Genomic DNA, 13,039 nt, shown 5'->3' on the forward strand with positions numbered 1-13,039 from the left:
GCCGGCTCGTATAAATACCTATAAGTACATTTTATGAAAGATTCTAACCGGCGGCGCTACCCGCGGCCGGGCCCGGGGAGGAGCAGCCCCGCGGCGGCCGCCCCTGGGAGACCCGGACCGGCACCTCCGCCACCGGCGGCCACCGAGGGCCGGGCCGGGCCCCATCGACGGGCGGAACCAACCTTCCCGGCACCCGCCCCGAGAGGCTGCCGGCGCCCTGTGGCCGCCGCACGCCCGGCGCCGGCAGCAGGGCGGAGCGGGACGAGCGCGGCGGCGGCCACGACAATGTGGGGCGGAGGCAGGGCGGCCCGCGCCCTCACCCGTGCCCTCGGGCGCCGGCGGGCGGCGGCGGCGGCGGGCGGTGAGCCGGGGGGGGGCGCCGGTGGGGAGGGCCCCCGGCCTGGCGCGGCGTGGTGCCCGCGGGCGGCGGGGCCTGGCCGGCCCGGCGCGGTGCCCGCAGCTGAGGTGGCCTGACGGGGCGCTGTTTCGGCGGCCACCTCGCAGCAGGGCCCCAGCAAACCTCCCACCGGATCCGACCTTGGCGGTTGCTTCTGGTGGCGTCTCCCCGGCCCTGGGCTCGGCGGCCCGGCCGCGGCCTGACCCCCCTCCGCCCCCGGCTCAGGTCGGCCGCTGTTTTCCGGCGGCTGCGCCGGAGGAGGCCGAGGCAGCCGCAGGCCAGGCTCGGTGCTGGCGGGCTCCCCCCAGAGCTCTCCCGAGGGAAGCGTTTTCCCCCGGCCACCTCCTTCGTAGCCCTTCTTCATCCCGGAGGGATCTGTAGGTTTTTCCGTCGCACCCTGCCGCCTAAAGTCACCTTCAGGGGGCTGCTGCTGTGGGGCAGTGGGGCTTTGCTGTGGTTTGGGGGCTGTTGGTGACAGCGGGGCGGTGGGTGAGTGTCCCTCAGGCCTGGGGGAGCCTCACCGCACCTGGAGAACCCTGTTCAAGGCCGTGTCTCCGCACTGTCTGTGAGGTTTTCTTGTATTTCCTTAACAATTCATACAATACAAACTGTGCATGCAGCTCCATATTTCTTATTACAATATGGAATTTCTTACTCCTTTGTCCAGACAGGAATCAGAGACCAGGGTCAGTAATGATATCTGTGCATATGCACAGCCTGTGGTCAGAGTAAACGTTTTGGTGAAATTTTTGCTAACTGGAACATTTCAGCTACCTGAAAAGTTCTTTGTTTGGGCTCTGAAAAATGTCATCACACATAATTAGAGAAGTACTGGGGTGGTGAACTAGCATATGCCCTTTTTATTTCATCCCCATGTGCTCCCTAACTACGATAGTGAGCAAATGTGTAAAGATTTGCCCAGTTAGTATTGTTGTTCTAGAGCGGTGGCATTGTTAAACTAGGGGTTTTTGCCTATGAGCTCTCATAAAGCTGATGTTTTCCATTCGGTTGCTTTCCTTTTATTGATGCAGATGACCATGCTGATCTGTCTTTTCAGACAGGCCTGAGAGGTGCCCTTCAGAACTATAACTGGAAAATACAGATGAAATCCAGCGGTACTCTGCCTGTCTCTCCAACTGAAATAAAAAGCAGTATGTAAGTATTGTATCTAAAATAATCCTGCATGACAAGGACTATAATTTTCTATAACAATTTAATTTTACTTTGTGTCAGTGTTACATGAAGTGATTTTTACATCTCAAAAGTGTTTAAATGTTTGATGTGGCCTATTTTTGTTTTATTAATTACCAACTTAAAAATTACAGATACGCAGCCATCTGTTTTGGGAGATATGTTATACATACAGTATATAAAATCTGTTTGTTATTAATCAAGTATAACTAGAACCTCTAAAGGAACATGAGTTTGGGTTTTTTTTTCATTTTCTGATGCAGAATTTCTTTTCCCATATCTCATCTGACATGAAACGTCGGTACTGGTTTCATGACATTCAGCTTTCATTATTTAGGCTCACCATGAAGAGACTTTTCAGCACTTCACACTCATCAGTGGATTCAAAGGAAATGAAAAAATTCCAGCTCCTCGCACATAAGTGGTGGGATGAAGAAGGAGAATTCTCAGCCCTTCATTCTATGAATGATATTAGAGTGCCATTTATTAGGTATGGTTTTGAAGACAGATTTTTTTTTTTTTTTAGTATGTACTGTTGCTGCAGAACCTCAGAAAATATTGTAAAAGAAAAACACTTAGTAGTACTTAAGATAAATGCATATTGCATCTACTAAACCACCTTGTGTGTTTGCACTTAGTCACATCCCCTTTCTTCCAGAGATACTCTGTTGAACATGAGTAGTAATTATCATTTGGGAAATCCACTTTCTGGAGTAAAGATTCTCGATGTTGGCTGCGGTGGTGGACTGTTAAGCGAGGTAAGAAGCAGCGTGCTCCAGTTTCTCTTGCTAAAAAGCATACAAAGTACTTGTATTGTTTTACTATTACACTGCTTAATTTCTAATCCTCTGAGGAGGAGCTTTTCTCTTCTATGATATATGTTAGTTTCTGAATGTTTTGGAGCAGTTTGCAGAAAAGGAGGGAGTTGGTAATGAGGAATTCTAAAATTGTGAGGCTCATCAGAAAAATAAGGTTTCAAACACTGTAAAGAAAAGGAGAGGGGGAAAATTGTGTGAAAGTCTTTGAGTATTCCTCTGTGCAGTCACAGTAGGACAACTTTTTTTTTTTTCTTTTTTTACTTTGGAGCCTAGACAAGACTACTTTAATCATGACAATCCTCATTACTAAAGGAGTATTTTCTATTATAAACTTGTCCTTACATGTTCACTTCTTTGAATTGCTTATCTTCATTTTTTTTATATTGGGGGTGGGGATTCTTGCCTTTGCTTTGATCTCATGGGAAAAGCATGGAATAATGTCAGACACCTGAGGCATACCTCCTCTCTGTCAGGAGAGATTCTCCTGGTACAGAGGCTGATGTTACTGCTGCTTCTTGGGGAGTCTGCTCAGACTTGGGACTGAGAAGGAACTATTTTTCGTGGAACTCTTTGGCCGCACAGGCTCTGAACGGTGCTGTATCCATTATCAATGGACTAGGGATGGTTTGTGAATTTAGGATTACAGATCTGGCTGAGTTACTCTGGGAACTTCATCAGCATCTGAAACGAGGCGTAACAAAGGGACCTGAGTCTCCCCCCGTGTTTTCTTTTTTCTTTTATTCTGAGCAAAATCCTGTAGTCTTGTCAGAGTCTGCTCTCAAAACCGGTGTGCTGCATCACCTTCTCAGACTAAACAACTGGAGAATTCCAGGTTGGAATAACATACATGTGGTCATGTTCTGCAGCCTGTTTCAGTTTCAAAAGAGGTGATGGCTGAGGTGTTAACCTGTGAGTAAGAAGACACTGGAGAAACTTGAGTGACAGCCAAGCCTGATGCTATCCTAGTAAACATCAGCGTTTAGTTCTCAGCAGTGAGAAAGTCCCAGAGATAATCATATATTAAGTAACCATTAAAAAGATATGAGGATTTACCATTACAGGTGGATGTTGAAGAAAGTAATGATGGTAATTAAATACGGCATTGTTTTCCCCTCTTTAAGTACTGTGTTGATTTTCCCCCTTTGTTTTTCCTCTATCAGAGGGTAATAGTGGAGGAAATCTTTATTTGGTGTAACCAAATGGATTCAGAACAATTTATTTTAAAAGACAATTTAAATGTGTTTATTCCAGTATATAATTTTCTAAGAAAATTAACACCATCTCCCCCAAATCTAAAGAATTTCTTGCTTTAACAAACATTTAAAATAAAACTACTGGATCAGAGCTCATCGTTTACTGTTGTTTGTCTTGTTCCCTGGTAATGTTTTATGGATCGTGTATGTACATTGCAAAGCTGCAGAAACTTTTAAGTAAATTGTTTTCATGCAGAGAATAAATTATCCTCTGTTTTATTAGCCTCTAGGTAGACTGGGAGCTTCAGTTACTGGAATTGATCCTCTGGAGGACAACATTAGAACAGCAGATCAGCACAAGTCATTTGATCCGGTCCTGGCCAAGAGAATACAGTACAAGTCCAGTTCACTGGAGGAGATTGTGGAAGAGTCTATGGAAACCTTTGATGTAATCGTAGCTTCTGAAGTAGTGGAGCATGTGGCTGACCTTGAAGCGTTTATCAAGTGTTGCTCTCTGGTGTTAAAGGTAAGAGAGTTTTTGCTTTCATTATTGGGAATATTTATTCTCTTTTATTATCATTAAGGCTTTCATTTGAAGGCATGTGAAAACACCTAAACCTGCATTCATTCCTCCACTTTGGAGTGCTTGAGATCCGAAGCCTACTCCAGAGGTGCCTTCCATTCTCCTCCATCTTGCAAGTACACGTTCCCACCTTCTGTAACTAAAGTTAGAGAAAATTTATTTCCCCAGCCCTGCCTTAGAAAAGTGTTAATGGCATTACCTAGCATTGCAGTTTTGCTTTGCATCAAGACCTTAAGAAATCTGGTTGCATCTGATTTCACTTAGGTGGGAGGAAACATTGTTGATGGATGGCAGCGGCTCAGACTGCATTGAAACTGGCTGTCATGATGTTTCTGACTCACAAGATTCTATTCCAGCTCTAGCATCACATCAGGTGTGCTCCTGGATTGCTCTTAAAGGGTCATAGTTATGCTTGGAGATACCAGGTGTCGTTTTATTCCTCTTGATATTATTTCATTTGTAAAGGGTGGTAGGCCCAGTACACAAGCAGCAGCTTTCCTTTAATCTCTTGATTTATCTTTCTGGTCATCAGAAGGAATATAGATTATTTGAATGGAACACTTAACTAATTTTCAGCCTGCTGGGGACATAGAAATTATTCTTTATTTCTACCAAACAGTCTCTTTCAGTACTTAGAATTCATTTCTGGCTTTGTTTTTTGGCCCTGTAATCATTAAAACAAGCACGGCATTCAGCAGAATCAAAAATTAGGCAGTATTGCATGTTTTACTTTGGTTTTAATTTAAAAAGGTTTTCTTTTTACAGGAGATAATTATACCATAATATCTTTTATTTATCTACTTCTCAGCAATGTTACGTTATAAGGGACTTTGTCAGACGTTCTTTTGGGCAAGGAAATGGTTATCAGACCATCCAAGACTTTGATTATGCTGACTCTTTGAGGACTACTGAGTCATACTCTTAGAACGTTATATTCTTTATTGTATTTAAATGGTATACTTGTAAATATTGATCCGGGGATGAAATTAGTTCTTACTCTTGCAGCATGTAGACTTGAAGATAGACAAATTACGTGTTTTAATGTGATGAAATTTACCATTTTTTTAAAAAAATAAATATTCTTCTGATTTAACATTTTAATCTTTTAATTAGCCTGAAGGTTCTTTGTTCATTACTACAATCAATAAAACACAGCTGTCCTATGTCCTGGGAATTGTGGTTGCAGAAAAAATAATAGGCATTGTACCAGAAGGAACACATGAGTGGGAGAAGTTTGTTCCCCCCGAAGAGCTGGAGCGCCTCCTGGAATCAAGTAAGTTCTAGGCCAGATGATGGGAATGCGGAGAGGTATCCAAACGCTCCCTGTAGAAATGGCAAGGGGATAAGCTAGGTGGGGTGAGTGCTAGCAACAGTACACAGCTTCTCCTGTGTGAGTTACCGGTTATATGTTATCAGTATCGTTTCTGGTTTAAAGACACTGCTGCTTACTGGATTTTGCATAAAATAAACTAAGTGGAGTCGTAAGAATGCAGAGATTGCTCAAACAAAATGACTGTCACAGCTGCCTTCCGTTTTATCCCCTAACTAAAAATGCCAGGGTTCTCCATCCTGTTCTGGTGACAGAATGTATGCTCTGAAGTGGTTCATACGCTGTAGGTCAAGTTTGAGAAAATAACTGCATTGGCACTCCAGAGCTGCGCTGCTGCCACTGCATTGTCTGTCATCTTCCCTTTGAGAGAAGGTGGTTTTATTCTTGATTGCTGCTCCGTGTTCTTTATTCATGCCATGTTACTAAAAGATTTCTTCAAAAACGTAAAGATGAAACCTACACAAATTCATTAGTCAGTTCTTGAGAAACTATATGATGCTGATTTGAAGAAATAATTAAATTGCCCTGGTTTGATTGCTTTTAAAATAGACAAAGCACTGAGCTGGGAAGAGTTCTGCCCATTGCCCTCCTTCCCTGCAGATGTTTTAAAACCCTCTCACCGAATATTTCACTTTGCTTTAGTTCACTGTAAAGAAGCTGCAGTATGAGTTGAGCTGTTCTCTTGGCAAGGTCTTCTCCTGGCACTTTGAAGTGATGCCATAAGGAACATGACTAATACTGTGTCGTGGTTTAACCCCAGCTGGCAGCTAGGACCACGCAGCCATTCACTCACACCTCCCCACAGTAGGATAGGGAGAAGAGAGAGAAAAAGGAAAAAAGAACCCAACAAATAAAACAACAAAAAACCTCTTGTGCGTTGAGATGAAGACGGTTTAATAGAACAGTAACGGAAGAGAAAATATGAGTTACTGGTCATATATTATGAGTATCATTTCTGGTTTAAAGACACTGCTGCTTACTGGATTTTGCATAAAATAAATAAACTAAGTGGACTCATAAGAATGCAGAGATTACTCAAACAAAATGACTGTCACAGCTGCCTTCCGTTTGATCCCCTAACTGAAAATGCCAGGGTTCTCCATCCTGTTCTGGTGACAGAATGTACGCCCTGAAGTGGTTCATACGCTGAAGGTCAGGTTTGAGAAAATAACTGCATTGGCACTCCAGAGCTGCGCTGCTGCCACTGCGTTGTTTGTCAGCTTCATTACTCAATAATGGTAAAAGAATGTACAAGATCAGTGATGTGATACAATTGCTCACCACCCAATGATCAGGTGCCCAGCCCATCCCGAGCAGCGATTGCAGATCCCTGGCCCACCCCCATTTATATACTGAGCCTGATGTCTGTGGGATGGAATATTCCTTTGGCCAGCCTGTCCTGTCTCTGCTCCCTCTCAGCTTTTATGGGAAGCTGAAGTCCTTGACTTAATGTAAGCATTACTTAGCAACAACTGAAACAACACGTGCTATCAACATTATTCTCATACCAAATCCAAAACACAGCAGCTACTAGGAAGAAAAAATTAACTCGTATCCCAGCTGAAACCGGGACATAGCGGTTCACATCCTGGTGGTTCCTTCTGTTCTCCCTTCAAAAGGAGAAGCAGGTGCAGTGGAGTGATTTGTTTTGGTAGGGGGTGTGTTTTCCACCTTCCCTCATGCATCCAGCTGGGACGCAGCAGAGCCACGCAGTGAACTGAGCGCGGCTCAGCAGGGAGTGCTAAATCACTCTTTACTTGCACTGAGTCCGTGATGGCATTCTTCTGCCTTTTTCTCATCTTTTCCATTCCTAAGGGGAGTCTGCCGAATCCTTTCAAAGACGTGCTCAGATTTTGATTTTGATATGTGTGATATCAATCTGAAGAATGTCTCCACCTGCAGAAAATGTTACCAGTCACCAAAATGTGGTGGTGTGAAGTTGGGGTTTCTAGCATATGGCTTTGAGGTGGCTCACCATAAAGCATGCTCATGGTACGTGGCCTGGCACAGAGCTGTCGCTGCTACTGCCGGTAGCAGGACCCACTGTCACCGGTGATGCCGTTGCCACTGCCTGTAGTGGTGTGTGACAGAGGCCAGCTTGTGAAGCTCTGCTCCCCAGCTCGGAGGAAGAAGACTTCTTGTTCTAAAGGGTTTGATGTTGCAGTGACTTAGAGTATTTCAGAACATCAGTTGCTTTATGGCTTCTTTCTTTTCTAGATGGCTTTTCAGTCAAGACTGTGAATGGGATGTTGTATAACCCCCTCTCGGGGTCGTGGAGCTGGATGGAAAGCACGAGCGTGAACTATGCGATGCATGCGGTGAAATCCGGGGCTCAGGCACAGTCCAGCCCCACAGACGCCCTGTCAGAGATGGAAAGCGAACAGCCCTCAGCCACAGCTGGCACTACCGTGTGACAGTCTGAGATGGGTGGTGATGGACTGCCACCAGGAACAGCAAAGGTTTTACCCAGGTGGACACAATAAAACCTTTTTTAACAACAAGCTTACCATTTGCATTAATAATGCTTATGCTATTTTTGGCCAAATATTTTAGGGCAGTCTCAGAAAAAAACCAGTGCCCATTATCTCAGGAATAATTTAAGATTGAAATGAGCAACGCTTTTAAAGAGTAAGTATTCTTATAAAAAAGTGGTTTTGAATTGTTGGACAGGAAAATGCAAATTATTCTGTCAGTAGCTGGGAGGAAGCTCTTATATGTGATGGCATTTTCAGTCCTACTAGGAAAACTCAGATCTCCATAGAATAATAGCTTAAATGTAGAATGAGTTTAAAAACACAATAGTGTATAATAAATAAAATGCCTTAGATATTTAAGTTACTGAACTGAGTCAGTTAAAATATAGAAAACACTTTAAAAACCGCAAACACTTGTTTCTATATTATGCCTTCTCCCTGAGAGGAGGAAAAAAACCATAGAGAGCTGCGAACCTTTTCTGTCAGGTCGTGCTGTTTCTACAGTTGACGTGAGCTAACTGTGCAGGGGTGGAAGAAGAATCTCCTAGACCAGAGTGCCTCAGCTGGCAGAAGTCTTTTCACCATAAAGGTACTTGTATCTGTGCCTATTATTTCAAATTTCTCGCTCTACCCAAATGAAGGGAAGTAAAGTTGCAGGTAGAATTTTACTGAGCAGCCAGAGTTTTATGCTAGAAAAACGATGCATTATCAGTCTGTCCTAGAATTGAAGTTAGATACCTGCTCACTCTCAAGTCCTAGTGCCAGGTTAAGGAAAAGCGTTGATCTGCAATGAAATAGGACTTTCTCAATAAAATGTCTTGTGTATATCCATGGCAGTATCTCTTTCCTTCTCTTCTCTTCCTCTCAGCTTGTTGTATACAGGTAGAGAGGTGGGCTGGACGTGTTTTTTCTAACTTTTAGTTTGCAGGGATTAAAAGTAAACTTTTTTTCTTTTTTTTTTTTTTTGCGGGGCTGGGGGTGGTGGTTCAGGGGCTGTGTGGATTTTTTTTTGCTACCACTGCATTTTTCTTGCTGTAGAGGTTTGGTGGGCTAAATTATTGTATTACAGATCTGCGTTCTTGCAGGTTTGCTGCACCTGCATGATGCCTTGGGATCCAATTTCGTGATGGATCTGATGATGCACGGAAGAATATAGTTAATTTATAATGCAAATAATAGTAATTCATACATATTAAGACTGAAAAGGGTTGTCTAGTGTGATCATTTCCATGACAGTAAATTCTGCTTTATAATACCTGTTTGGGCTGTATTTTGGCTTTGGGAAGAAGATTCATCTTCATGTAAAGAGTTGAGTGATGGAGAAGCCACTATGTCGATAAGTAAATTGTTCCAAAAGTTCATCAGTTGAAGTGGTCTAACCTCAGATCCCAGCCAGTGTTGTCTTAACGTCTTATATTTTTAGGTTAAGGACCTCTCTGCTATCAGCTTTCTCTGTCTTGTAAATCTAGCTGGTGTAGTTTCAAGTCAAGTCACCCCTTAATTTTAGATAAATGGACTCTACAGCTGCTTACTGCTGCGGTGTAAGTTCGTATAAAATTTTGTGGTAAACACCCTTTTTGAAGCATGCTGGTGGAAATGGACACAGCATTTCAGTAGTGGTCTCACTAATGCTGCCTGCAGGAGGGACGATGTCGTTCTGCTTCTGCCTGATCTTCTTTTGCACAGGCATTTGCTCCATCGGTCACGCGTGCAAAGCAGCATGCAGTGTTGGGGAGTGGCGTGACACCGGGAAAAATGTAGAGCCAGAGCACATAACCAGCAGGCTTTGTTCCCAGCAGGGCACGTGGGTGAGTTCCCCATGCCAAGTAATTGACTTCAATCTAAGTTATTTATAGCTCTATGACTGCTTCAAATTTTACCAACAGTGAACGGAAAGAAACAGTATCTGGAAAGCACTGAGACCTGGGCAGGTTCCTAGGGTAGACCACTAGAAACATCCCCTGAGGGGGAGCAGTCTCCCGTTCACCGATTTCCTAAATCCAGATGTTTGTGTAACCAGCTGACCAGCTGTTATCCTGGCTTTCTCATCCTTTCCTTTCTTCCTGCTTGCTTGTCGTTTGCGTGTAGTTTTTCATTAAACTGTGAGCCGCCTGGGGAAAGAACTGTTTTTTTTTTTCACTGCTATTTCTATTGCACTTAGCACAAAAAAGCCTTTGATGCTGCTTGGGTTCTCTGTCCGGGCTCACATACCAAATTAACAATGGCTGGCATTTAAGCAACAAGCGCATGGACCTGGTTGTCCATGGATACCCCTGTTTTTGACAAAAACAGCAAGCACCTGACCCGCTGCTCCTGCATGCGTATAGGAGCCCTGTCAACCTGGGAGAGTTTAGTGAGTGGTGTGGGGACTGCTTCAACAGGTCCTTGTACCCATGGCATGTCTCCAGATGTCCCTGTGTGCTCCATCCTCAGTCTCTAGCCCCGGAGCATCCTAACTATTCTGGCTGTATTTCATCCCTCTGGTTAAAACAACCTCTTTTAAATCTAGAAAGTAAATGATTGCACTAGAGATAATTTTAGTGAGATAACAAACAGTGTGAGAATGTCCTACACCTTGCTTTTTAGCTGGTTTTTGGTTTGGGTTTTTTTTGTTTTTTTTATCCTTGCATTATTCATGAACGTGCATCTCTGGCACAGTGTAATCAAATTCAGTACTGTGCGCTGAATACATACTATATATTCATGCTGCAGAAACTTTTTTCTTAAAATCTGTGCATAGGAAACCAGTCATGATTTCACTCTTCTCTTAGCCCGGTTGCTGTGGAGATTTAATAGGTGCTACTGAAATGGACAGAATTTAAGTCAAATAAATATGCAAATCTTTGACTTTCCTGTTGCAACTTGTTCATGACTATGGAGCCGTAGCTTCAACGTTTACAGGAATAGTGATGGTAGGAGGTAAAAAAAGTAATGTTATAGCACCAGGCACGCAGCGGGGACTAGTGGTGAGGCAAGAGGTGATTCTTGCCTTGATATTAGGAGAAAGTCTTATTTGGGGCTTGCTCTTTTTCAGCCCCTGTGTTTATTTCTGGTTGTGGACCCTTGACTCTCCTATTCCCAGCCATTTGTTTCTGCAACACAACAAATCACAGCAAGGACCTGATCTGGCCAAAAAAATCCAAAAGAGCAAACACTGGTGCGCTGGGTGGTCTCAGCTGTTTGGCTCTGCTGTGGCTTGTCGTGTGTCTCATCTCTCCCCCATTGCTCCGCATGGTCCCAGTCCCAGCCCTTTGGTGAGACTGGTGCTTGTCCAAGTTTTAAATCTTTTTTTTTTTTTTTTCTTTTTTTTTTTTTCCTTGGGGTGCTGGTGGTGGTTGTGCTGCTCAGGGAGCTGAATTTTCCCACTGTCGAGGACTAGTGCCAGCCAGGAGGTAAGCAGTGGGAGCACAAGGCCAGGGAGAAGGTGGGGCAGAACAGCCCCATGAGGCTTTTAGGTTGGCTCAACCTGTCTGGTGGAACAGCACTTTCAGATAATAATTGAAAAATGAATTTAACTCAAGCCCAATTTGGGTAGTCTGAGAGCCTCAGAGGAGATTTGCATTTAATTTCCTTTTAAAATAAAAACAGAACTTGAAGTTTCCGTGACGTCCTGTTACACTGTCTCATTCCCCATTGTTCCCTGGAGGTCAAGTGACATTTCGTAGCCATTTTTGCAGGACTTTTTACATTTTCTTTACATATGTTTCCACAAACAGCCGGTGTCAGGTTTGTAGGGAATGGAATAAAGGAGGGAGAAAGTAGTGGGAAAGGAAATCTGTAGTGGCTGTAAGTAGAGATAAGAATATCTTGTAAAAAGTTTTTCTGAAAATGGCTTCTCAATTTCTTTCATTATGTTGAAATCTCAGCTTTAATTAAAAAAAAAAGGCAGCTTATTTTCCACACGCTTCTAAGAAATGCTTGAATGGAATAATCACATGCAGTCTAGAGGTTCAGAAGCCAAAAGGCGCAGCTTCTCTAATTAGCTAGCCTGATGAAGCAGACTGGAAAAGTGAGACAGAACGTTAATCATCATGTGTGTGTTGACACCGTAGTTGCAGGGATGTGAGAGGCACCCAGGAGTACCTGGGATGGGGGACAGCATTGAAATTGCAGAAGGAAGAAGAGCGATGCCTGGAAGATAAATGCAATTCCAATGGAGATGCCCACAGGCAGGAACAACTGTATCCTAAAACTGCAACACTGTTGAATTCAGTTGATACTTATTTAATAAAATTATTAATGTTAACTTGTTAAAGGAGAAAAATGTGGAAGCCCGAATTCGTCATTTCTCTTCCAAGTCGCCTCCCCTTTGAAGTCCTGCAGCTGCTGGGCAGCAGCGCCTCTCCCTTACTGCCTCGGCTGGGCTGGGCCCGTGAGGGAGCAGTAACGCTATAGCGGGTACGGTTATCCTTCAGGTAATTCAGAATTATCCCAAAGCAAATTTTGTGGTTTATTGGGCTCTGTGCTGTCTCAGAATAACTTTCTATTTTTCCAACGCGGGGTGAGTTTTGTTGCCTTGTCTCCTGCTTCATGATGAATGATTGAAAAATAGTTCTTCTTTAAGTAATGTGCTGTCTTGCCGTCATGACCATGTATTTTTCCCAGCCCCTTCTTCAAGGGAAAGTAGAACACTGGTTTTATAACCCTTTCAAAATTAATTGATTCTGCTTAGACGGAACAGTACTATAAATCCTAATACCATATGTATATATATTTTTAAATATATATATGTATATATAAATATTATACTATCACAAAAACATTTCCAGGTGACGTTTTTGTTATAAAAATCAGCCTGTATTTCCCCTGGTTCCTCCAGGTTATAGGACAAAGTTCCAATCATTTAATGTTTGTACTAACAGTAGATTTTATTTGCATCGACACACATTCAATTTTCTTGAAGCAATATAAAATGATGTCCCGTTTTATTCCAGCCAGAAGGGTTATGATTTCACCTAGGATGTAAAATCACCTGACCTGTCTTGACTTACACGTGCATTAATTGCACAGCCACCTCTCAGTGCATTAGGGATTCAGGATATATACTTTGATC

General features: G+C 43.3%; 1 protein-coding gene across 4 annotated transcripts; it reads left to right on the forward strand.

Annotated features, from left to right (window-relative positions):
* Positions 1–223: 223 nt before the first annotated feature.
* Positions 224–8,813, forward strand: COQ3 (coenzyme Q3, methyltransferase). 4 transcript variants are annotated; one of them, XM_074581061.1, is made up of 7 exons: positions 224–361; positions 1,429–1,552; positions 1,926–2,078; positions 2,247–2,346; positions 3,883–4,125; positions 5,296–5,455; positions 7,730–8,813. In XM_074581061.1, the coding sequence occupies exons 1-7, from the start codon at positions 286–288 to the stop codon at positions 7,924–7,926; spliced, it is 1,053 nt and encodes a 350-aa protein (XP_074437162.1). In that variant the 5' UTR covers positions 224–285; the 3' UTR covers positions 7,927–8,813. The 4 variants fall into 4 exon arrangements, with proteins under 4 accessions (XP_074437162.1, XP_074437163.1, XP_074437164.1 ...); XM_074581062.1 differs by having other exon boundaries at positions 1,459–1,552; XM_074581063.1 differs by having other exon boundaries at positions 231–361; positions 1,455–1,552.
* The last annotated feature ends 4,226 nt before the right edge of the window (positions 8,814–13,039 follow it).

This window comes from Larus michahellis, chromosome 3 (assembly GCF_964199755.1).
Source record: "Larus michahellis chromosome 3, bLarMic1.1, whole genome shotgun sequence".
Classification (NCBI taxonomy): domain Eukaryota; kingdom Metazoa; phylum Chordata; class Aves; order Charadriiformes; family Laridae; genus Larus; species Larus michahellis.

Excerpts from the sequence above, each read along its gene's own strand:
- COQ3 (XM_074581061.1), top strand. The coding sequence starts at position 286 with ATGTGGGGCGGAGGCAGGGCGGCCCGCGCCCTCACCCGTGCCCTCGGG. Across the intron at positions 2,079-2,246 it reads ATTAGAGTGCCATTTATTAG|AGATACTCTGTTGAACATGA; the intron begins GTATGGTTTTGA and ends CCTTTCTTCCAG. Across the intron at positions 4,126-5,295 it reads GTTGCTCTCTGGTGTTAAAG|CCTGAAGGTTCTTTGTTCAT; the intron begins GTAAGAGAGTTT and ends TCTTTTAATTAG.